General features: G+C 38.3%; 1 protein-coding gene across 1 annotated transcript; it reads right to left on the bottom strand.

The window, feature by feature from the left end:
* Nucleotides 1-7,122: 7,122 nt before the first annotated feature.
* Nucleotides 7,123-23,216, bottom strand: LOC133962112 (transcription regulator protein BACH2-like). Its single transcript, XM_062397565.1, has 5 exons — nucleotides 23,201-23,216; nucleotides 22,203-22,483; nucleotides 17,440-18,855; nucleotides 8,808-9,014; nucleotides 7,123-7,700 (listed from the first exon to the last, which is right to left on the bottom strand). Exons 1-5 carry the CDS (start codon nucleotides 23,214-23,216, stop codon nucleotides 7,263-7,265), a joined length of 2,358 nt encoding a protein of 785 aa, XP_062253549.1. The 3' UTR covers nucleotides 7,123-7,262.
* Between the last annotated feature and the right edge of the window lie 878 nt (nucleotides 23,217-24,094).

Raw genomic sequence — 24,094 nt, forward strand, 5'->3', positions numbered from 1 at the left:
GGTATACAATGAGTGTTTTATGCCTTCTTGTTTTTCTCAGAGTATGTTTCTGGATATCTCCTCTATCATGAAGAAGTGAAGAGATGAGGCTTACATCATGTCCATATGAGCTGTGTTCCACAGCCCAGCTGGTTCACAAACAGTGGGGAAACTGTATCAATGATCCAGCCATCAACATTGAGCCACCAATCAAGTTACATGGGGCCAAAACCAGAACAGCCACGACGAGACAGCCAAAGCCAAGTATTTGATATTTGGTTTGGAAGCACCTTAAAATGCCTGCACGTGGTTTCTTAAATGACAGAATGGAGTCGTTAAAAAAAAAAAATGTAGTCATTATTCCATGTGTTGGCTGAATTTCTAGGTTGTGCAGAAACAACACTAGATTATGGAGCATCTCATCAGAGGATCTGTCTGCTACTGTAACATGGACCTAAAGTACATTTTCTTAAAGTGAAAGACTTGATTAGAATGTGTGTATGGTCTGTATAGTCATTTATATACAGCAATTACAAGAGAAACTTTATATTATATTCCGATTAAATGCTTCTTAACAAAACAGCATCTTTTTCATCAAAGATTTCATCAGAATCAACACAGCGACACCCATACATAGACTTCTCATGCTTTTTGTTTTATTTCTCAACAAAAATTGCCTGGACATATTTTTTTTTTTTTCCTCTTTAAAACCGTCATATCAAATAAACAAAACGTGACATGTTGCACAATATTTACAAAGAAAATCTAAACAAATTTAAAGGTAATTTGAACATTCAAAGATAAAAAATAGGAAATCAAAAATGCTGAATCTGCAAATAACAGTCATGTTGCATGTACTAAAAAAAGGAAATGTGAGAAATGGCTCACCAAAATCTACAAATACAATGATCACTGTAAAAAGTTAGAAACACATCACAGAAACTTTCTACATTTCTATCATACAGTCCATAAAAAGAGGTATGCTGAATCATCCAGGTAGATAAGTGTTAAGAGTCTGTTCAACAGAGGTTTAGAAAAACCTAAATCACAATCTGAGACTCTTTCTTTAAACAGATTGGATTAAATAAGTACTGCCATCATGTTGTCATTGCAAAGTTGATTCCAAAACACTAACATCCACAAGGGAAAATGTTCCCCTGATAACCAGAATTAAAGTAGTAACTGCTGGGCCAAGATTAGCGCTGCATTCAGAGATGTTGGAAAGTTGGAAACTCAAATATACTATTCAAATAAAATCATCTTTTGCTCTTTGACTGACCAAAAGATGAGTACGTCAGTCTTCGAGTTTGTGGATATGACTGATCTGATGTCAGACTAATATGGCAGGATATAGAGTTAGACAGTGTGGTTCTCAATCGAGTCTACAGGATTTTCCTCTGATCAGCTTCAACATGGAGAAAGCAGCAGCTGCTATTTTGAAAACATGCACATCCACAGCACCAGTTAGAGGCACAATATGGCACAAGCCATACACATGATTTCCAAAAGGCAATGCACACCAGTGTTTTTTGGCAGTGCCTACATTACTGCTGCTGACCATTATGCAAACTATAAGCTTTTTGAACGTAAGCCAGGCAGATGTGTCTTCTTTTATCTCATTACAGTTTGCTACTCAGCGGGCAGAGTGACAACTTTTACTGCTGTCAGTGTTTTGTTTTCGTGGTGGAGTTGCAAGTGAAGTTAGTTCCGAAAATTCTGCTCAGCGTTGCCAGGCAACAATATTGAGCCTCTGCAAACATTTCAAACATGTGAAGAATCACCTGACTCAAGCAAACCTTTTAATCTCCAGTTAATTTTGGTTCCGTACGGGAAAGGTAATGATGCAGAGATCTAAAGGGAACTTTCAAGACTGATTAGTAAAAATAAAGGATTTATGGAATTGGAAATAGATTTTTATGGCATAATTCTGAACATTAATATCAGATTTATAATTTAACACTGAATTTAACTCTTTCCCAAAATCATGACGTTGTGAACAGAATTATGATGAGTGATCATTCCTCAAAGTTTAACATCTTTGGTCTAATCTTGTTCCATATATGAGGAATATTGTGCTTCTCAGAGTTGAAAGAAAAAGAATGCAGAGCAACCAACTTCAGTAAACATCTCTGATGTGCAGCGCTCCATTTAAATACAGCATGTGCTTCGTTCACATCGTAGCGTGGAGAGAAAACTGAGGGAACATGTTGTCCTGGTGAATTTAAAAAGTCAGGCACAGAATAAGTTCATGGAATTTATGTTCTATAAATATAAAAACTGTTGCAAAAAATGAAAACACATTAGCAGATGAATGTTTGGCTATCACATTGTCACCAATGTTCACATTTTTTGCACAGTTTTGTGTAGAAAGGATTATAAGCTGATCCATATGATGCATCATACAGATCTTTACTCAAGTGTAACTTCTTGTGGTATTTAACTTAAATGTCAAAATTCCTCTGATTCATTACAGCAAATACATGTTGAAACAAATCTCTTCCAAGAAGACACTTAACTTTGAATTTGGCTTCTATATAGAGACCCACAGTGGTTAATATTAAAGTGGCCAACATTAAAGAAATAAATAGCATGTTGTGAAACAAATAAAATAATAAATTGACATGTACAAAAACTGTAAAATAAAACAATACATTATATTACATTTAAAGCTTATCAGTTATTTTATATCCGAAACAACAATTCACTGTGATATTTGATTCACTTCAAAAATCTTTTTATGTCACACAATTTTTGAAAAAACTATTTGTCTAATTCTTATTGTCTCACAGTTTCATGGTTATATTATGTTTTGAGAGATCTTATATTAGTATCTATGTGATTCATAACATTGTTTCATTTAATACTGAACACTTTGAGTCTCCATATTTCCAGAGGGTGAGATATACTTGTAACAAAAAGAACCTTTATGAATATTTACTTTCTACTGAATAAAGTAGAAAGTTAACAAAATCATTTGTTCAGTTAGTGGATAGTTTGGCCTCTGTAACTTAAGGCAAGAATTTGTAGCTGCACTTGTCAGATTCATTTTATTCTTTCAAAGTCTGAAACACTCAAATGAATTTTAATTATTTCTTTACAAAACAAGAAGAACAGGCAAGACACAAAATTGTAAACACGCTCCCCTTTGAGTTCAAATATTAAAACTTAAGTACATGTGACTTGTAAATTAGGACTTTTTCATAAAATAGTCAACGATAACAAACTACAACCATCAATAAATTCATTCTAAGAAAGGGTAGCGACCTACATTTTACATCTATGCAATTTCCTCTACCACCCCCACCCATGTCCCACCCCAAACACCCCCCCCCCCCCCAAACACGTACAAATAAATAAAGTTCACATTAAGAAATGAACGTCTATGAAAATTATGTGAGCAGTGTTCTTCGGTGTACTTGTACTTCAGTACATTCTAATACGATTATCATTGGCTAACATGTTGATGTCATGATTGTGATCAGTTCATTTTTCTTTCATGGTCAATTTGTCTTTATGTACTGCGCTGGTTTCAAATACCCCTCTTCAAAATGAATAGTTTGACATTTACAAAATCACACAGGGGAAATAGCAGCTCTTGATTTTCAGGTTCAGTTCCTAAAAATCAACTTGCATGAAATATTGTCAACTGCAGTTTAAAATTGCTGTTTGACCTTCCTGTGTTAAAAACCACTCCACCCTGACCCTGATGGGAGAAAGAAGCCCAAACACATTCAGTATTCAAATGCTGTCGACATGCTCCAATGTGCAGATGACAGTTAAGCAACAAAACAGACGGGAGTAGCACTCACCCATGCCACGTGCATCACCATCGACTTTTCAACAGCAGATGAATTTGGCATCTCCCTGAATCAATAATTCGCCAGTGTGTTTGTTTGGAGCTTTGAACTTCATACCATACACTATGAGGAATACTGATTGGTCAGTAGGAACATTGTGTGTGTGTTTGCGTTTGAACAGATATACTGTACCAAATACTTTTAGTCTGGGTTTTTGTCTTATCTATAACACTAGAACATTGTAGCTAAATACATGATTGCCATAAGTACAAACATAAATTGTTGCTACTTTTAAGAGAATAAATAAATAGGTTGAAAAAAGCACTTATAAATTATTTAAACAGTTAATTAAACAGTTATTTAAACAGTTATTTAAAGGAATAATCCAGAATGTTTAAAATTTAAAAGGGATAATTTATACTTCACATTTTTACTGTCCATTTACCAAAGCATGGCACGGTGCTGCATAAGTTTTACGGCAGCTGTTGCTTTCCATTCATTTATATTTTGTAAATGTGGCTTCAGAAAGTATTCAGACACCCTCACATTTTGCTAACTTTATTGCGCAGAAATTGCCATTTTTGCCCACATTACACTCGACAAAATGATGAATAATTAATACAAAACTGAAATTTCCATTCATTAAGTAGCTAAACCGATACCTCCCTGAGTAAGGTCCTTCTTGTGTTATTCAGTTTGGCTAAATAACCGACTATGGACAGTCCTACTTGTTTCCAAACTTCTTCCATTTAGAATGATAGAGGCCACTCTGCTTCTGGGAGCACACAAATCTTTAGGAATGTTTTAGATACATCAATCGTTACTTTAGTATTATTTCAGAAAACTTCTGTTAAAGTTTGCCAATTTAAAAAAAAAATATATATTTAATTTGTCATAATGTGATATTGGGTAGACAAAAATGGCAATCATCTATTAAAAATTTAAACACAATAAAGTTTGGAAAAAAAAAGAAGGTCTGATTGAAATCCATCTCTTATTTCACACACATTATTTCTGGTGTTCATATACAATAACTTTAAAATAAAAAACAAGTAACCTGTCATGAATATCATGTAACTTTGAAACAACGAGAGCAAAACGCATGTTGAGTTTCATGCAAAGTGAAATGAATGAAATCAACTTAGAACCAAGGCAGTATGTTTTGGAAAATGGCCAGCAAAAATGCATATCAGCACTGGCGTGGCCCTTCGTTTGGACATGTTTGCTCAGTGCTAGGCGTAACCTCTTGGAGGTGGTGGGCAGTGCTTATGTTTTGCAATGTTCTATCTCTTAGCACAGATATGAAACAAGGCAGACAAGTTATGTGTAGAAATGTCCATCTGAGTACAAGAAAAAGTAAAAGTGGAGTGTTTTAAATGAAACGTTGCATAATGAGATTTTTTTTTTTTTCAAATACACACCTTTGGTAACATTTTACTTTAAAGTCCTGTGTCACTACTGACAACTCACTTGAGATGTTAAAAGCTCCAGTGTGTAGGATTCATGGGGATCTATCGGCAAAAAGGAAGTTTGTGTTTTCATTAGCGTAAATTCACCTGAAACTAAGAAATATTGTGTTTTTATTACCTTAAAATTAGCCCTTATATCCGCATCAGGAGCAGGTCCTCTTTCCCAGAGGCTGCCATGTTTCACTGCCATGTGAAAGGAAAAATCAAACTCTGACACTAGAGAGGGACTTATGTGTTTTTGTGATACCTGAAGGCCACAGTAGTTTCCCCATATGCCCTTGGGGGTTAGGGAGAGGTACTTAGTTGGTTGTAATATGCAGCCGCACTGCTGGACACCAGTAAATCATTCACACTGAAGCTTTATGTCATATCACAAAAAGCAAGCTGTTTGATGTTTAAACATTTGTTGATTATTTTAAAGACCAACATTTTTGAAAATGTATTTAGTTTTCTCTCTTTGAGTGAGGTGAGAAGATGGGCATGGTAAGCCTAGATATTCTGACTATGCCACCAAAGGTGAAAGGTATGTCTACCATCAGCTCTCAAGTTTACATAATAACGTAGTTCTAGACAACTAGAGAAAAAAGATGCATACAAATTGTGGTTTCGGTTGGAGATAATAATCAGAATTCTTTCTTGGCGAGCAGAAGCTGGGCCAAGTGACAGTAAAGTCATGTGCCATGTTAACATAATTCTTCAATATATAATTATAAGCAGTACAGTTTCAACAAAATTTCTAGTCAGAGATATCAGGAAATTAGGTCTGTACATTTCCTTCTTGATGAAAAGAGCAAAAGTTGTGTCAACACACCAGAGGCAAGATAGTTAGTCTACTATAAATACAATCCAATACTACAACTGCAAGAGAATAAACCTAGTTTTTTTTCGTAGCAGCTTTTTACACATTAGGTTTTTCTTTTCCAGCAATTCAATAACTCCCAATATCCTCGACACCAAAATCAACCCAATCAGAATAGTGGCGCTACACCGGTGACAATAACCTAGAAAAATGAGCCGTTATCTACTACCCTGCATTCCACTTACTTAAAGGGAGAAGTGGGCCTCCTTTCTGAAAATGGAGAAATCTCCAATTACTTCTCTCAATCCTACGGGCAGCAGGTGAGGTGATAATTGAAGGGAAAGTTGTTTCACACCTGGAACCAACTGCAAACTGTCAGATTTCCTATTGCAGTAGCTGCGATATAAACACACCATAAATCAAAACGAGAGTAAAGAATTCAGCGGGGAATTAGACAGTTTCGTAAAGACATAACATCCTCTCCAAAGGTTTTACAGCCGTACCAACTCCAGAAATATCCATGTCTTATTCCGAGATAACATTATATAATGTATAATACTATATCAACAGAAATATCAAAAGTTCAAGCAGACATTTAGATTCTTGAGCTTATAAATAAAATTACCTTGCCTTGCCCTTATTGTTAGGCATATTTCTTTCCCTTTGGCAGAAACCGGACAAGTTGTTTCTCCTTGCCCAGTTGTTATGCTAATCTAGCCTAACCATGTTCTGGCTCCAGCTCTTTACTGTACCCTACACACAGACATGAAGCTGGTATCATCTTCTCATTTCACTGTCAGAAAAGAAGCTAATGTGAATTATTTACTGCTAATTATTTATCGCAAATCAATCATATGCACTAACAATAATGATCAAGATTAGACAGGACTCATAAAGTAAAGTGCATGTACATGTTGACAGGGACATTAGTAAACATTCTGTGGAATTCCTGAGTTCGGCCTCCCGTGATGCACGAGAGAACTGGGGAAGCTGACGGGAAGAAAGAGTTGAGATGATAGAGAGAGGAGGAGGAGAGAGAAATCTCCCAGTGCTTCTGTTTTATACCAGTCCAAAAATATCGGTTGAACAGTATTGCTGAGAGCGCTTGTGTCATCCATTTAAAAAAAAAAAATATCTAAAAAAAATTAAAAAAAAAATACTTCAAATATCAAGGTAAAGACAAGTGTGTCATAGACAAAACCGTTTTGTCACCAGACTCTAAGTACAATCCCTTCTTTTCTGGTCCTCTGTCGTACATTTCTCAGTCATTTCCTGACAGAAATCCACCGTTACAGTGGGGCTACGTATTTCCTCAGTGGATCCATGCTCCTGTGGACAATCTGTGTTCTCCTGCCCCGAACCTGACACCTCTACCCTATACTGCCTATCCTCCCCCCCATGATGGAGACCCACATCCGACAGACACACTGCCTCGTTGTGTTGTGTCATGGGTGATCTGGGCTGGGATACGACATCTTCAGGAGAAGGCGACGGTGGCATGGCTGTCAGGTCGATGCTGGCGGAGACGGTAGGCAGCTGACTGCCCTGCACCTCCCTGCACACTTGCTGGGAGAGGAAGGAGAGGTTCTGCCACAGCTCAGACATACAAACCTTCAGCTGGTTGCGTTCGCCTAGCAGCTTGTCCTTTTCACTCACCTAAGGTTAATAAGACAAACTATGATCAGGTCAGCAGAGAGGAATCACAGTACACTCCACAGTAAGCACTTTATCAAGAATAACTTGACTGTTTTCACCATAAAAACCGCTGAGCCAAAGCAAAATACAGTCTATGTATGCTCATATTCACACCCACATTAACACTGTGCATGTGAGGCTGTAAAATCCCTTTCCATTTAAACTCTGCAGTGGTTTAGTTCTGAAAGGCTTCAAACTTCCAACACACAGTGGTACCTGAGGCAACAGACTCCCGCAAATATATCCCTTTAAATAGCTTCAATACAGAGTGGTTTTCAGTCTAACCCTGCTCTTAAAATTTAGCAAGCAACATGTGGGGGTGTGATAGTAGTGTAGTTTAGAGTCTGTCTGTTTCCTCCTTCCAAGTAATGTTCACTGTTATTCCTTATTCGTAAATGTTGTTTGTTGTAGGCATTTTAATTCAATGCATAATCTTTACCTTACCCTCACAAATAGTCTAACATAGAAAATAGTGGTTGTATCAGTAATATTGCTTGTAAAAAACTATATTTTACATTGCTTAGTCTGGAGGTATACCTCAACTTTAAATTATGTTTCCAATGTATAGTTAGGCCTATCAGTTTAAAGATTTTGCCCATTGTTTTCTTTTTGCTGTGATCTGGAAATGTGATAACACCACAACTCCAGTGAAGTAAGAAACACAAGCCAATGATTTGTACCAGTTTAGCCACATTCTTTAAACTGTCCACAGCTGAATTAACTGTGATATTGTGATGACTCATTTCAGAGAACTGTGTGTTCATGACAATGGTAAATACAATAGAACAACACACTTTGTCATCATCTTATCAAAACATATAACGCTATCACATAAGGGATGGATACGTAAACTGAAAACATTGATGGGCAACATTTTATAGCATTTAGCTGTTCCTAAATAATGGGATAGACAACAGAAACCTTCCAATATGGCCACCAGATGATGCGTTCGCCTAAAAGGTTTTTAAACCTGTTAACATACTTACATTTCATATACAAGTTGGTTGCAGCTTTGTTTAATTGGAATGATGTGTGCGAGTGTGAGTGTGTGTGTGTGTACAATCGCACCAGTTTACGGATCTCGCCCTCCAGGTTCTGGATGCAGTCCAGCTTCCTCTTGCGACAGCGCTGGGCGGCGATGCGGTTCTTGCTGCGGCGGCGAATGTCGTGGATGAATTCCAGCTGCTCTGAGCTCAGCTTGTGCATCTTGACGAGGATCTGGAAGTCATTGCGTGGCAGATTGGTGATCTGGTTCACAGGGAAGGGCAGCTTCACCTGAAAGGACAACATATTTTAATGTAAATCAAAATCCGTTATGTCATGCGATCACCTAGTAGTCAAATTTTGAACAGAGCCTGAGTGAACCATGGGAACTATGGGAACCATGGGAGCCATGGGAACCTATATTCCATATTTATTAGTATTGATTGTTGCCAAGATATGCAACACTGCCTGTGTTGACTGCAACCTATAGCACTTTGAATCCAATTTAAAACTGCAGGCATAGGCTGAATCATGTAAATGAAGTCAAACAATGATGCCTGATTTTGCCAATTGGAATCAGTTTGTAAAATACAAAGACAATGTTGGACTCACAAGGCCCCTATAATCTATGCAGTGATGGCATGTTTTGCTGCATATAACTGCTATCTGCCAAGGTGGTGTCCAGCAAAAACATGGTCATCAATAAAATGTTATTTGAATGGCCTATATTCACAAATCAAATTCACAATTTGTCTCATAGGGCTTCAACAAGGTGGGGCATCCTCTGCCCTCAACAAGAGTAAGGAAAATGTAAAAAAAAAATGGGATAAGAATGTAGAAACCTCAGAGAGAGCCACATGTGAGGAATCCCTCTCCCAGGACGAACAGAAGTGGAATAGATCCATATCATTGCTCCTAAAATCAATTTGTGCTAATAAACTTTCTGCTGTTATCATAACAACTAAAGTAAGTTTCAGCCAGTCTGAAACAGTCAGCTTACATACATCTGTTCATCTAAATTGTATATTATACAGATTAATCTGGTGTCCCTGTACATACAACTGTGTGTAAAGCAGCTATTTATCCAACAGCTATAACAGTGATATGATGCTTGTACATTGATGTTGAATTATTAATAATCCAATGTTGAAATTCTGATAATGTATAACGTTTGTTTTGAATAGAGAATTTTACACTGCTGCATTGGTACATTTACTTGTGTAAAAAAATCTGGATTCTTCTTCTATCCCTGATATTTGTTATAAAGAACAGCATTATGTTGTTTAAATGCAATTCTAATTTAGTTTTGGTTCAATAATGCAGCAGTCTATAAGGTATTTATTGTCATAGTTCCATCACAAAGTTGTAATGTGTTGGATATAAATGTTTATACTTTTATATAAAAACTACTTTAAATGCAGGTATTTCACCTGTAATGAACATATGGGTTTTAATTGTAAGATTAATACTTCATTATTATCTAGCATTCAATAACAAAGGCAGAACAAATATATTGAGCACTCCACTAGATGTCAGTATTACACTGCTTGATAACTGGAGCAGCTTTTGACACAAAGGGAACACAGGACAAGTTCTTTGTTCCACAGTCCATAGTTAATTTGGTCCCACATGTGCAAAATATAAAATAAGCACTTAGTGTGTTTCATGCTTGCTATTTCCTTATTGGTCAATGTGTTTGAATTTAATAACTGCTTAGGTTGTGTATTATTTTCGTTTTTCAATTTTTCTGGTTCATTAACGTGCTTAAGCATGTACTGATATTTTGTTTTAGTTATCATGTATCTGTTATTGTAGTCATTCAATGCAGCAAATGTCACATACTCTATGCTTTCAATGCCTTACAAGTACGAATGCAGGTATACTTTAATTTATTTTGGACATAATAAAACTATTATTTCCTGTTTTATTTTGACATTTCTTATGTGTGTAGTTTACTTCCTGCCTTTAGCAAGTTTCTCGCCTGTTTCTAATGTGTTTCACCTGTGTCCAGGTCCTCCTCAGTCAGTCCTTTTTGTCGGTTCATCTGTACTGTGATGTTCATCTGCTCCTGTAACCAGGCCGCTCTATTTACTACCTTGTTCATTGTTTGGATGAGTATTTGGATTCTGTTTTTGCCTGCTTGCCAGAGCTGTTCTAGTTAAATACTTTTAACCGAACCTGCCTGCCTTTGTCTTACATCTGCTTTTTGATTTCTGAAAATTGTAACATAAGGTAAGAAAAGCACTGATGAATGACTGAGTGTGTTGACTGTTTGTATTCTTTGTACATCCGAACAACCTGCTTTAGCACATCATGCTATTTTCTTCATTCCAGCAGTGTTAAGCACAGAGCTGCGAGTAAACAGCAATGACATAAGTGTTTGTGTGCGTATGTGTGTGTCATAAGCTACATCTGGGGACAAATTTCAGAATAAAAAAGTACTTAATTGGGGATTGCTTGTCCAATCAGGGACACAAATCTGTGTCCCCAGTAGACATACTCATGGCAAACATTTTCACAGGCCAAAGTGGGAAGATCACAAGTGCAAATAATGATAATATGAACAATGGCTGAATTCCATTTAGATGCCTCAGTTTCTGGCATGCTGGTTCACTGTCACACAGTCATGTCCAACTGGGAACATTTTAATTGAGAGCCATTTTTTTATTTGGCTCAGTGCTTAAGATTATGGTTACTAAAATGTTAGGTTGAAGCTATTTCTGTCCAATGAATACGCATGTCCCCGAAAGTGACTTATGACAACACTGTGTGTGTGTGTTTAGGTGCAGCCTGTCCTTTACTCTATAGACATCTATTTATAGTGACTCTCAACTGTCACATAATAAGGTTGGAATGACAAAGTGAGTCTTGGATGGTCATAAATCCCCCAACCAATCTGTGTCTCTCTCTGGTGGTCTGGTTTCCATTTTACAGTGTGTATCCTCTGAGACAAATTATATCACTAAATGAAACCCAGCGTTAGTTCAGTCAGGGAGACTTTACCCCCATTCAATCAAATCTCAAATCTCTCACTTTCTCTGTGCTTATATATCAGCTGATTGTGGGCATTTCTAAATGGCCCATGGATTGTGGACTATGATGGCATCCGATCGTGGTGGTAGCTAATCGTGGACTATTATTACAATATAAGACTGCATGATACACAATATGCTAACTCACATACTCTTACTTGCTGATGTTTTCCGTTACATGTGGCATCTATTGCACTTCTGTCGGTCCTGGGAGAGGGATCCCTCCCATGTGGCTCTCTCTGAGATTACTACATCTTTTGGGGAGTTTTTACTTACTCTTGTTGAGGGTTAAGGACAGAGAATGTCGCACCTTGTAAAGCCCTTCTAGACAAATTGTGATTCCTGAATATTACCTATACAAATACAATTTGTTTGACTGATTGATTGAACCACCAACAGAGTCCAGTCCCTGGGGGAAATCCCTGTACTACGTTCTGCGTCTCCCCATCTAATGCCAATGACATCACATAGGGGTCTCAAACTCCAAAACACTATAACATCCACATCACTTTCTGTCACTTTCTAACAATTTAGGTCAATAAATATTGTTAAAACACTGAATGGAGGTCTCTCCTGATTTAACTGGTGTTATAACAATGACTTGTTTAAGGTGTCCACATCAACATTTTCAGTTTTTTGCAGCAATTCAAGAAGGCTTGAGGCAATGATACTAAACAAGACATGATTTTTAATTCAATATTGTATTCGTATGATTTGCCTGTAGTGATTACGGGGGTTTACACTTCAAATAAACACTTAACCAATGATGTGGTTTGGTTTCCTTTATTTGGAGGGTGTTCAGTTGGATTCGATGCTCGACCCCGGAAATCCCCTTTCCCTTTTGGCTCCCAAAGTTCCTACTTGAAGAGCAGGTGGCTACCTATTGTGTAGGATATAGCCAGACAACTCTGAGTGTAACTTTGACTTTTTGATGTTTCTGTTTCAGTGGCGGTAAATAGGCAGCTAATGTGGTTTATGTTATTAATGTATCTAAAGTTATATACGTTTATCTGGCTACTTAAAGATCAAATTATCAGCTGAATATTAAAATGTATTATTACTATTGCAGTTCCCATTCATAACTTGCCTGTTTGCTTGGCCTGTGTTAATGCTCCTGAGATATTTCATATTTTTATAATAACATGTCTGCTACTACAGTAGGTCTGCTCAGAAACGGACACAACCTTCAGACCCAAGTCTGCAGCTATACAAGTATATAACTGGGTAATTCTGCTCAGTATACAGCACTGCAGCAAGAAAATGAACATTGTGCCTCTACTTTGGGCAAGATACTGAATCACAAATTACCCCTTCTAATACAGAATGTGCTACACAATATAATTTTTTATCTAACAAGAAAGAAAATGTGGGACTTCGGAGCTCTGCAGAATATATGAGGATGAATAAAACTTCAAAATTGCACTCCGAAAATACAAATGTATCCTATCTTATTAATATTAATAATGACCATTCATAATTTCTTATTACAACGTAAATATACCTAAATCAGAAGGAAAAAAGAACAACAGAAAAAAACTAAGTTTAGTGGAGGGGAGGGCCTTAAAGGCTGCCATAATGGGAGCCGGGCAGATTGGGGGTCAGGAGTAGCAGATGGTGGAGGAAACATGTAAAGGACACCTTCCACCTGCCTAGAGGGCACACTTGGGTGTGTGTGTAGCCATTATTTTGGTGAGACAACTGGGTCAAGGCAACAAAGTAGGACAGACCACATAAAAATCCATAATGTACACAGGAGTGGCCGGCCTATGATTTTGGTATTGTTACGGCCCCTCCCTTTCTGCTTGCTCTGTTTTTGGTCAGCTGACTGGTCGTTATAGTCATGTGGTGGCACCTGTGTAGGTCTCAGCAAGGCTATAAATGTGGGCCATAGTGAGAGTAGAAGAAAAATATTCACATCCATGAAGATCTCACTATATAATGCTGTCAGTAAATATAGTGATCAGGGACTTTGTGAATTCAGACACAACTATTCTCTCTCTCTCTCTCTCTCTCTCTCTCTCTCTCTCTCTCTCTCTCTCTCTCTCTCTCTCTCTCTCTCTTTCTCTCTCTCGCTCTCTCTCTCTCTCTCTCTCTCTCACAGGCAAAGAGATGTGCAGGATGTGACATCATCACTCTGCTTTGAGCTGGAACAGTATTAAGTGTCACCATCCAATATAGCAGCCTCTCTTTCATTCATTGTCAATGACAGTGTTTTTCTGTGATTGTGTGTTGTCCTATTGTATTAATAACATAAATTGTGGGAGAAACTGAAATTTTTTCAGACCATCAGTTTTGGAGTTTCAGAGGAGAGCTGTGAGACGGTTAGATCTTCGTAACAAACAAGCTGAATATTTTAAGATCTAACCGTCTCACAGCTCTCCTCTGAAACTACACAACTGATGGTCTGAAAAAATTTAAGGATCCTGGGGCAGGAGAAGATAGCAATCACTTGTCATGGACTGGGATATTTAGGATTAACGACATTTAATGAAGTAGATTATTTTTGTCCTGAACCTATTCTAAAATTATTTTTTCTGGTCACTTTCTACATGATGTTGCAAAAGTTGGATTGCATTGGACGGTTGCTGCAACTCTCCAGACTTAATGGGTAAAATCAGTTGGAGGAATTTCCAAAAATTCATCGCAAATCTTATCTTATAGCATTTTATAATAATTTTTCAGTTTTTCTTTAACTATGATTAGGCTAAAATGAGTCTTAGTTGACTTGAAAATGAATAAATATAAAAAAAAGTAATGTTGACTTTAAATGACTAAGATAACCTGCACTTTTCTGTTTTAAATGTCAGGAAAAACACCGAGACTTAATTTAAAAATTCTTCTGAGTATGGTTTAGGCTTCTTAGTAACACAACATTTTACACATTTAAAATGAGTGGGAACAAACATCACAGATATCTTAGAGACAACAAGAGGTTGCCTTCTTAACTCCAGGCTGACGCACCCATAGTTATTTAAATATGTCAATACCAGGTAACATGTGATTCTGCAAACCTTAGGTTGTACCTGCCTACTGATACATGTAGACTTTTAAAAGACTTACTACGCTAAGAGGGATAGAATTTAGACTGAAATTACATAATTGTCAGTTTCCTTAACTGTATTTAGACCATACACAAGTTAGGACAGCAGTAACTGAAATGTCTGTAGATAGATTATCTGAGCACCTCACAGAACATTAACCTCTCATCATGAGTCATCGACTGGACATAGACCATAATCACTAATTAATATCAAACTTAATATCTCATCAGTGTGTGTAGGTGTGTGTGAATGTGAGACAGACTGAAAGCTCTAGCAAGAAACTGTTCTCTCAAATCTTTACATATTGCATATGCTTAGGTATTACCATGGCAACCATACTGCTCTTATAAGGATGACATGTTTGCGTCATTTCTCCTTAGAGGAAAATTGTCTAAGAATAGTCTCAGCTGTATATTACACCTACAGCCTACTTGAGAGAGAAAAAAAGTTCCAGACTACTTATCCAGGAATATGTGCTTTTAATGTTTAGCTTGAAAAATTGAGCCTGGTTATCACTTGGTGGTGATCAATACCTTAATGTCACCATTTATAAGCAGAGAGAAGGGAGAGTGAGTGTTTGAATGGGAAACTAAATTCTAAAAACCACATAAACAACTTGCATAGTACATGTTTAAATCAACATCCATTCTCAAAGCTCCACGAGGCTCCAGTGGGGCTTTGGGCTAAATTCTACCATTACAGTGCATGTACAATGTCCACAATGAGAATATTTACTCGCCAATATTATTGACTTAACAAACTGATTGAGAAGGCTGGCTCCGCATTGGCTGCAAACCGGACTCTTTTGAATCGCTGAACAAACTGTTATCCATCATTGACAATCACAAGCATCTTCTCCACCCCCTAGTGGACAGACAGCGGAGCACTTTCTCCAACAGACTGGTTCAGCTCCACTGTCACAATGACTGAAACAGGAACATCTTTCCAGCCCACAGCAATAGGACTCCACAATTTCTCACCTCTGTCAAAAGGTGAACCTTCAAAACCATGAGCCCTATAGGTAATGTCTACACCACAACTCTCTGAATTTTTTTCCTGCACATATTATATTCATAAACATTTTTTACTGCACATCAATGTTCCAACAACTACTGCAATTTTGCACGGTTGTCTCTTTTGTTGTCTTTTGTATTGAGCCTTTTGCTCTTTGCTCTATTTGAAAAGGCCCTCGACATGTTGCTGTGATACAATATCCTCTCAAATGGGATCAATAAAGTACATCTATCTGTCTATCTTTCCAGGTATATTGTTATACTATTTTCAAAGCCTTTGCTAGAATGCAAAAAATATAGCATTTAAAAAATGTTGGGTAAAAAGTATTTTATCATAAATATTTTTATATTTTTGTTTTCAATTGATTGTAGTGCAAGATAAAAAGTGGAAAGAGTGCTACAGATATGACAAATAATCCTGAGAAGTATTTGCTTCACAATTTATGGTTAGGGTTAGGGTTAACGCCCCAGTTGTGAAGGCGCCCACAAACCAGAGTAGAATTCATTATTCTACTCTGGGGCCACATGGGAGAGCTGATGATGATTAACTACAAGCGGTGTCTGTTTTTAAAGATTTATAAGCATCTTAAAGATGAAGATGTGTATGATGTGTGTGTTCTGGTTTCACGGTTATAACTGAACATACATTGGTCAGGTTCTACTCGTTAAGCTCTTAAGTAAATACACAATATCCAGGTGTTTTTGTTTTCTGTTGAACCCACCCAGACTGCAAGGAACCTGGTTGTGAAACTCGAGAGTCAACTCTACCTTACTACCAACATTACTGCAACAACCCGCTTGTGTAGTTACATCAGGAGAATACGTCTCTTTCTCACTCAGAAGGCAGCACAGGTTCTGGTCCATGCCCTGGTCATCTTACGCCTTGACTACTGTAACTCCCTCCTGGCAGGTCTACCTGCTAGTGCCATCCGACCTCTGCAGCTCATCCGGTTCAAAACATTACTACTTGCGTACTGTGCTGTGAACGGATCAGGTCCCGTCTACATCCAGGACATGGTCAAACGTTACACCCCAGCCTGTTCACTCCGCTCTGCATCTGCAAATCAGCTTACTGCTCCCTCACTGCGAGCTAAACACTTAACAGACTCTCTGAAAGTTTACACATCTTCCAGCGCATCTAAAAACACATCTCTTCCAACTCCTTGGTTTAGAAGATGATGTATTAATAACCAATTAAAACAAAATTCAAATAAGTTTAGTTGCACTTACAAGTAGCACTTTTAGTCTGGCTTTTGAAGTTAATGTACTTTTACATGATTCTTGCTGTTCTGGGTTTGTACCCTCATAGTTGAATGCACTTATTGTAAGTAGATTTGGATAAAAGCCTCAGCTAAATAAAATGTAATGTAACATAATTCCATTCCTCCAGTTTGCTACAAATAAGGATATCTTTTGAGCAACTTACTCAAGAAAATCTCAGGAAATTGAGGAATATTAAGTTGTCCCATTGAGACTTGCAGTTAGGGGTGCTCAGCAAAAGTCTCACATTAACACAGCTGTCAAACTGGTGTCAGTGTCAAGACAAGGTCAGCCTTAGGAGTAACTCAATTGACCTTGATACTAGCAAAAACAAAATTATGGTCAAGAAAGTATAGAAGACCATACTAACCTCAGGACCAGAGATTCTGGAGGCGCCACTTTCACTGTCTCCCTCTGAGAAAGATCCTGATTCATCGCTGGAGTTGTCACCACTGGCACCAAATTCCTGTGCACTTTTGATATTTGCACAACCCTGAGAGAAGACCACCTCTCCAGTGTGGGTGTTCCTCTGGTCCACCACCCCAGCCAGGCAGTGAGACAGTCCAGAGATGGAGCCTGAGTGGGGGGATGAGGAAAAGTCAAACTGGGGCAGGCTGGAAGACGAGCTACAACTGCCTGCGTCCTCTGGGTAAGAGAATGAGGAACGGGAGCTGGGGGTCTGTGTTTGAGCCTCAAAGGGAGGAGGAGAGTGGGCTGAGGTCTTGATGGGAACAGGGCAGCTGGTGATGAGGCTAGACCGACCAGATGAAAGAGGCTCTACCTGCATCAGGGTTGAGACCTTTTCTATGAAATTCTCATCCATGTGGGAATGGGCCATCATTTGTCGCTCGCCAGCTGCCGAAGAGAAAATTACACTGCGCCTGTCTAGCTCCCCCTCACGTTTAGAGGAGGAGGGTTTGGAAACTGGCCTGTCCATGTTGTCACCAATGCCAGTCAACATTGCTGGCAGCACATCTGCAATGCCTGTCTTGAGGTCCGCTTGCGATTCCATCTTATCCCTCTGTCTGTGTTTAACGAGTTCCCCAAAGTGGTTGAGGGACAGTCTGTTGTTCAGTAGCTGCTGGATGGTGGCACTGGGCACACCACTTAGATCCAGGCCACCTCTCTGGAGGTAGGAGCGCAGACAGGAAGAGGGTGAGCCTCGGCTTGGCGAATGCTCTGCTGCTACTGGAACCCCTTCTACCTCTAGCTCCATCTCCAGTACTTCCTCAGAACACAACTCTGGGTTGCAACCATTGGTTTCGTCCTCTTCCTCAAACGCAAAGGGTTCCTCTTTGATTCTTGAGGGTATAAGTACAGTTTGTGAAGCAGCACTGTTGTCTCCAAGCAGTGAGCTTACAGGGCTCACTGAGGCATGATGGGGCAAAATGACATCATCATCGCTATGGTGGTTTTCTCCATTAAGCTTGTTGTCAGAGATCTGGTGGTGATATTGTCTGTATTTAGGACATTGAGGAAGGTCAGTGGGAAGTGGAACGGTGATTGCTACGTGGGGCTTCGTGTCTGCAGAATCATCCAAAGATTTTTGCTCAGAAAACATTGTGTCCTTGGCCGTGAAGTCATCGTCATATTTCACCTTGCCATTGCTAGCATGTTGGCTGTCATTCTGTAGCTGTTCTTGCAGGAACCGAAAACAAGAGTCCTCCAAATTGTTAACACCCAGGAAGTCAGCGCAAAGTATGACCTCATGAATGTTCTCTCGACTTAAAACCAGCTTGGCTGTGTAGGCAAATTGAAGGAGTGGAGCAAAACCCTTTGCTGTCACCTGTAGAGGAGAGTAGAGAACACTTTTTTTAATAAGTGAGAGATATAAAATGGTCATAATTGCAATACAATATTAGCAGTATTATTAGAGTTCATATTGTGGTGAGAATATTTTAGTACTCTTAAAAGACCATGGCAAAAAAAGAATATTATTATTATAATATTGCTAGTGAAATGTTTAGTGTACAACATCATGGGATGTGGGAATACCTATGGGAAAACAATTCAGTCTGGGTTTTTAAGAAAGAGGTGGTTAACTATAAATGGATGAAACTGAATTTTACCCGACAAACATTTAGGCACATTCCTGGTTTACTCATCTTTTACATGATGTCTTTACTTTTTAATAGGATCCCTTTCCTTGTTCCCTTCCACATCTTCCCAATGGTCACCATGGCTGTTATATATGGTTACTCTTTATTGCTTTGTGTGTACGTATATACATGAAGATGTATGTGTGTTTACATTAGTGTGGATGTAAACCCGTTTTCAGCTTACACCAGCAGCTGCTGTTTTCTCTGCAGAAACACGTCTTTATATGCTCAAAGAGGAGCCTGGAGAAGCTTAGTCAATAATTTTAACAATCTCACTATGAGAAGCAGCAGAGGAAGAGATGGTGTGGCAATGAGATGGGAGTAATCAGGGAATATGAAATCATTTTTCTGTGCAAACTCCTTTTGGGACCCGAGCAATTATTACATGGTAGAATGCTCCAGCAGCTCTTTCAACAAACTGATTAGAGCACATTTTTACATTAGAATATTAAGAATAGATGCACTTATAGATGCAAAGCAGGGGCTCCAAATAGAAGCAAATACAAGGAAAACAAATTATGAAATCTAGAAATAATATAGAGGACAGTGGAGGTGAGAGTAAACAAATTCTTGACTATGATTAATTATTACAAATCTAGTTCAAGATCTACTTCCTCTTAAGCATTTGTAAGGTTTTAAAAAAGAATAATTCAACTCTGTGTGACAGCATAAATACTGTATATTCGGTGTCATCTTGAAACGTTTACTGAGTGAAGTATTTGAACCAGACCCTCTGACAGCACCAGTCCATCTATAGAAAATATTCTGGATTTCCTTTTAAACCTTTAAAATTGATATTACAATGTATACATCCATATGTTATCTCAAAATTCTGCCTGATATTTGGAATCTGTAGAAAATTTAGGATCATCAATAGAATTTAAAACAATGGGTTTGACCAGATTTAGGTTAACAAGAACATCATTTATTACATAACAAATGGTATTAGTAAGGAACTCCATCAGTTTAGTCAGGATGCCATGCATGACCCTGAGCATTTATAGAATCCCAACCAGTCATGACAGTCATTATTATTTTCACTACTAAGCAAATTAATTTACCCTATTGAACAGCAAATGGTAGTGCACCATTGAAAATACAAATTAAATTGTGTGTTGATGGACTATAAGACAAATAATAAGTAAATACATTTAGTGTGAAGTTTGATAAATATGTCTTAATTTTTCTAAATTTGATTTAGTGCTTTAGCTACACTGGCCTCTCTCCTAAAAGACCCCAGCATCTAAAACTGAGATATGTATACGTTTTCTGTCACTTATTGGGGTGAGGTTGATCAATTGAAGCAATAGCAAACTGACTTGAATCATAAATATGCTTCAATTTCTAACAACGAACACCAAACATGAGTGAGGATTATGTAGGGGAGAACTGTGTCAAAAATAACCTCTGACAAAAGTAACACTGATGTTTTTATGTAATTTCCTCTAATAAGCCAAACTGTGTAAGCCTGTTTAAGATGCAACTCTAAACCACAAAATCACATCGATATATCAGATATATAGTTTGGCTTCATTTATGTACAGTGAGAGGAAGTGGAGACACATCGTCCTTCTCAATAAAGTTGTTTTGCAGGTACAGCACAGTGTGTGGGATTCCTAGTCTGGACATTGTTTGGCCAGTTGTGGGCCACAGGCTGGCAGTTACCGACAACTGTAACGTAGCCGTTTCAAATGTGTTTATATGAAAACGTTACCTATTAAGAGGCTAATGAATGCTGCTTTATTTATCATTATTAAATGGAAATATTTGAATTTTTCTACTTCAGCCGTCTACAGTGCAATTCAAAAAGACCCACGCTGAATAATATAAATGAGTCTGTAGCATCTGATCACCTGTGGAATACAATAACCTGTAAAGTGAACTGTTCTATTTAACATGAATCCATTATGTAACAATATGTTGTTCTGTTTTGAAAATACTACATTTCACACCCGATTTCAGCTGTGCGCTCTTATAAGCTCCAGAAATGTACGAGAGATAGAGTGAACGAAAATCAGGAGTTTGATTTGTCTAGTGCTACAGGCCAGCGTGAGTTATTGGTGTATAAAGTAGAGTAAAAAAAAAACATTAATCAATATGACAGATCTGGGACACAATAAGGTAATGCAAGCCACTCGGTTCAGAAGCTGTTCCCTGATCAGCCCCAGTGGTGAAGGCAAGCGGCAGCAACTATCATGACGATGCCATTAATAATCATGCCACAACATTTTTTTATTAACAGATCAATTATGTCAACCCTGCTGTTTCAATCCATGAGCCCTCACTTCACAAATTGTTTGTCCAAAACCTGAGTTCGAAGAAGACTCTAGCAGCTCTGATCATGTGATGCCATGCATTGTTCTATTGTTCCATTGCAGTAGCTGGTTAATTGGTGGATCATCTGCTTGTGTTGCTGTCCTCTTTATTTTTGCATCTGTCTGAGTCCACTGCATTCTGGACCAGATATAATTTATCATCTTCTCAGATGAAATAAATCCTGACGTAAGCATATCTGGTTCAAGTAGGTTTTACAAGGGTATGTTTCTGATCGGGTCCAAACGACCTAATGAATACCTCTACTCTACCATGGGCATCTCAGGTTGGCTGTTGAGCTGAAGTAGGCTTTAGACAATGCACTCAAAATGTCTAGAAAGTCCCTCAGCCCTAGACTGTCTATCAGGGAAGTGTCTAAGTTTGGGTAAAATCAATAAATTCACATAAACTCCTGAATCTTGTATTGAATCAATTCAGGAATTAATAATGTTAGATAATAAAATAGCGTAGAGTTAAAAATAAAGGAAACCAACCACAAACAAACATTAAAATACATTCATAATTGGGAAGCTTATAACAGCAATTACCAATGCTGATGAAGGCACAATTTGGCCGACAGCCCTCTAGAATACACACATCTTACTAACTTGTATTAGACAGGCTTTATGTTATTTGTTTCCCTTTAACCTGTATACTTCCAACTTCAGATCACTCCCTGTAAAAGTCTTTTTCTTGTGTTTTTCTTGTTGGGGCCTCTTACCTTGTCTGGCAGGTCAATAATGGGCTCCGCTTCGCCTTGTGATGTGTTGGGCCCTAGAAAGACTTGGAGGAAGTAGCGGCTACTTGCAGCAAGAACTGCCTTGTGCGCGCGGACCTCCCTGCCCTCCACCAGTATGGTCACATCGCAAAGGATGCCCTGCCGCCGCTGCTCCTCCAGGCTCAACAGCACATTGGCACAGTGGACATTGGATTCATAGACGTACATGGGCGATGCCGCCTCACTGTCCTGGTCTTCGCCTGCCAACATCACTCCCTCGAGGACTGTGCACAGAAGAGAGAAAGAAGGGAATGATATAGTGTCAGCTTGCTACATAGGTACATTCTTGTGTAGGATAATGTATTCAATTTCAGAAGCGACTATGGTAACTAGGAGTTTGTTTAGGTTGTTTGTTGGACAATTGTGTTTAAAGACAATTACATAGGATAAATAACCGAGAATATCTGTCTGACCGTCCATCCAACTGTCCACCACTTCGGACAAGCGCAAAATGCCACTCTGAGTCCTTCTAAATTACCATGAAATTAGGTCCACAAAGATTTTCAGGAGTCACTCAAATTCCTCTTCAGCATGACTACTGACAAGATCTTACAAATCAACATAAATAATATGTGAATCTGAAAAATAACAACAAGGACCTGATAGAAACATGTACAAACTAGGAAACATAGTTGTTCGCTAATTTAGGTGATTTGTTCTTTAGAAAACATTGAGAATGTTTGGTTGTTGAGTAGCATTAAAAGTTTATTTAAAAACCTACTTAGATCAATATATATTTGTTTCCTATAGTTCCACAACATTCCTAAATGCCCCAGTAATGCCATGTACAATTTGGGGAAATTGTGATGGTATGAAAAACTGGATGAAGTCCAACTGCAACACCAAGCCACTTCTGAGCCACACACTATACTACAGAAGTAGGAATATAAGTAAAGGCACTAGAAAATGAATTGGCATCTGTTAATATGCAAAAAAAATACCATGGTTCATCCCCATGTATACAGTCATTGTTTGTACTCAGCTTTCAACAACAATTTTCTCAGGTTTGTGAACTGCTTTTTGAAGCCTTGGCCCAGCCAAGCTTGGATTCAAACCTTGCTGTGAGGTGGCAGATGAACACCATACCACCCCACAACCATCTTGTTTTTTTGAGACCAGAAATAACCACATTAGGAGGAGAGGGGGGATGAGCCTGACTGAGAGCTTGAGGACACGTCGCACCCACCTACACCTGTGACCTGCAGTCCTAGCTATCAATCATACAGCATACTTGTCCCAATGTTTACCATAGTTTCTCATCTATTTGACTCTAAATAGGAACATCATTTACTGAATGGACATCATGATTTTCATTCCTGTATGAAAATGTTTACTGATGTTATAAATCAAGTGAGAAGTACGGTTCTTTTCTTGTTGACTCTATAGGTACGGACTTATTTTTGCAAACAGTAAAGTCACCCTCTGCTGGCCATACGAGAGAATACAGGTTTAAGGCAATGGCTTCGCTTTCCCAACTTTCCAGAGTTACATCTACTATATATATAGTCTTTGTTTTTGATAGACCAACTCCGTATGACCCTTTGGAACATTAGTAAAGACCTTTTACTCTCAACCCTGCCTCCAGTGTGTGTCTCTGTATCTCACTGTCTTTGCTACAACAGTAATACGCTTTACATGGCTGTCCTCACACTGCTGAGTCTCTCTGAAAATAAAAGCCTTGCCAGTTCTCTTTTCACGTCAACACCTCTCTGACAGTCTCAGACATCTGAACAGCACAAGGACACAAAAGGGTATTTAACTATTCCCTACGGGGTTATTGTATAGTAAATTGTAAAATGTTTATTATAAGAGCAAACACGTGTATATACCTGTGT

This window comes from Platichthys flesus, chromosome 10, assembly GCF_949316205.1.
Source record: "Platichthys flesus chromosome 10, fPlaFle2.1, whole genome shotgun sequence".
Lineage (NCBI taxonomy): Eukaryota > Metazoa > Chordata > Actinopteri > Pleuronectiformes > Pleuronectidae > Platichthys > Platichthys flesus.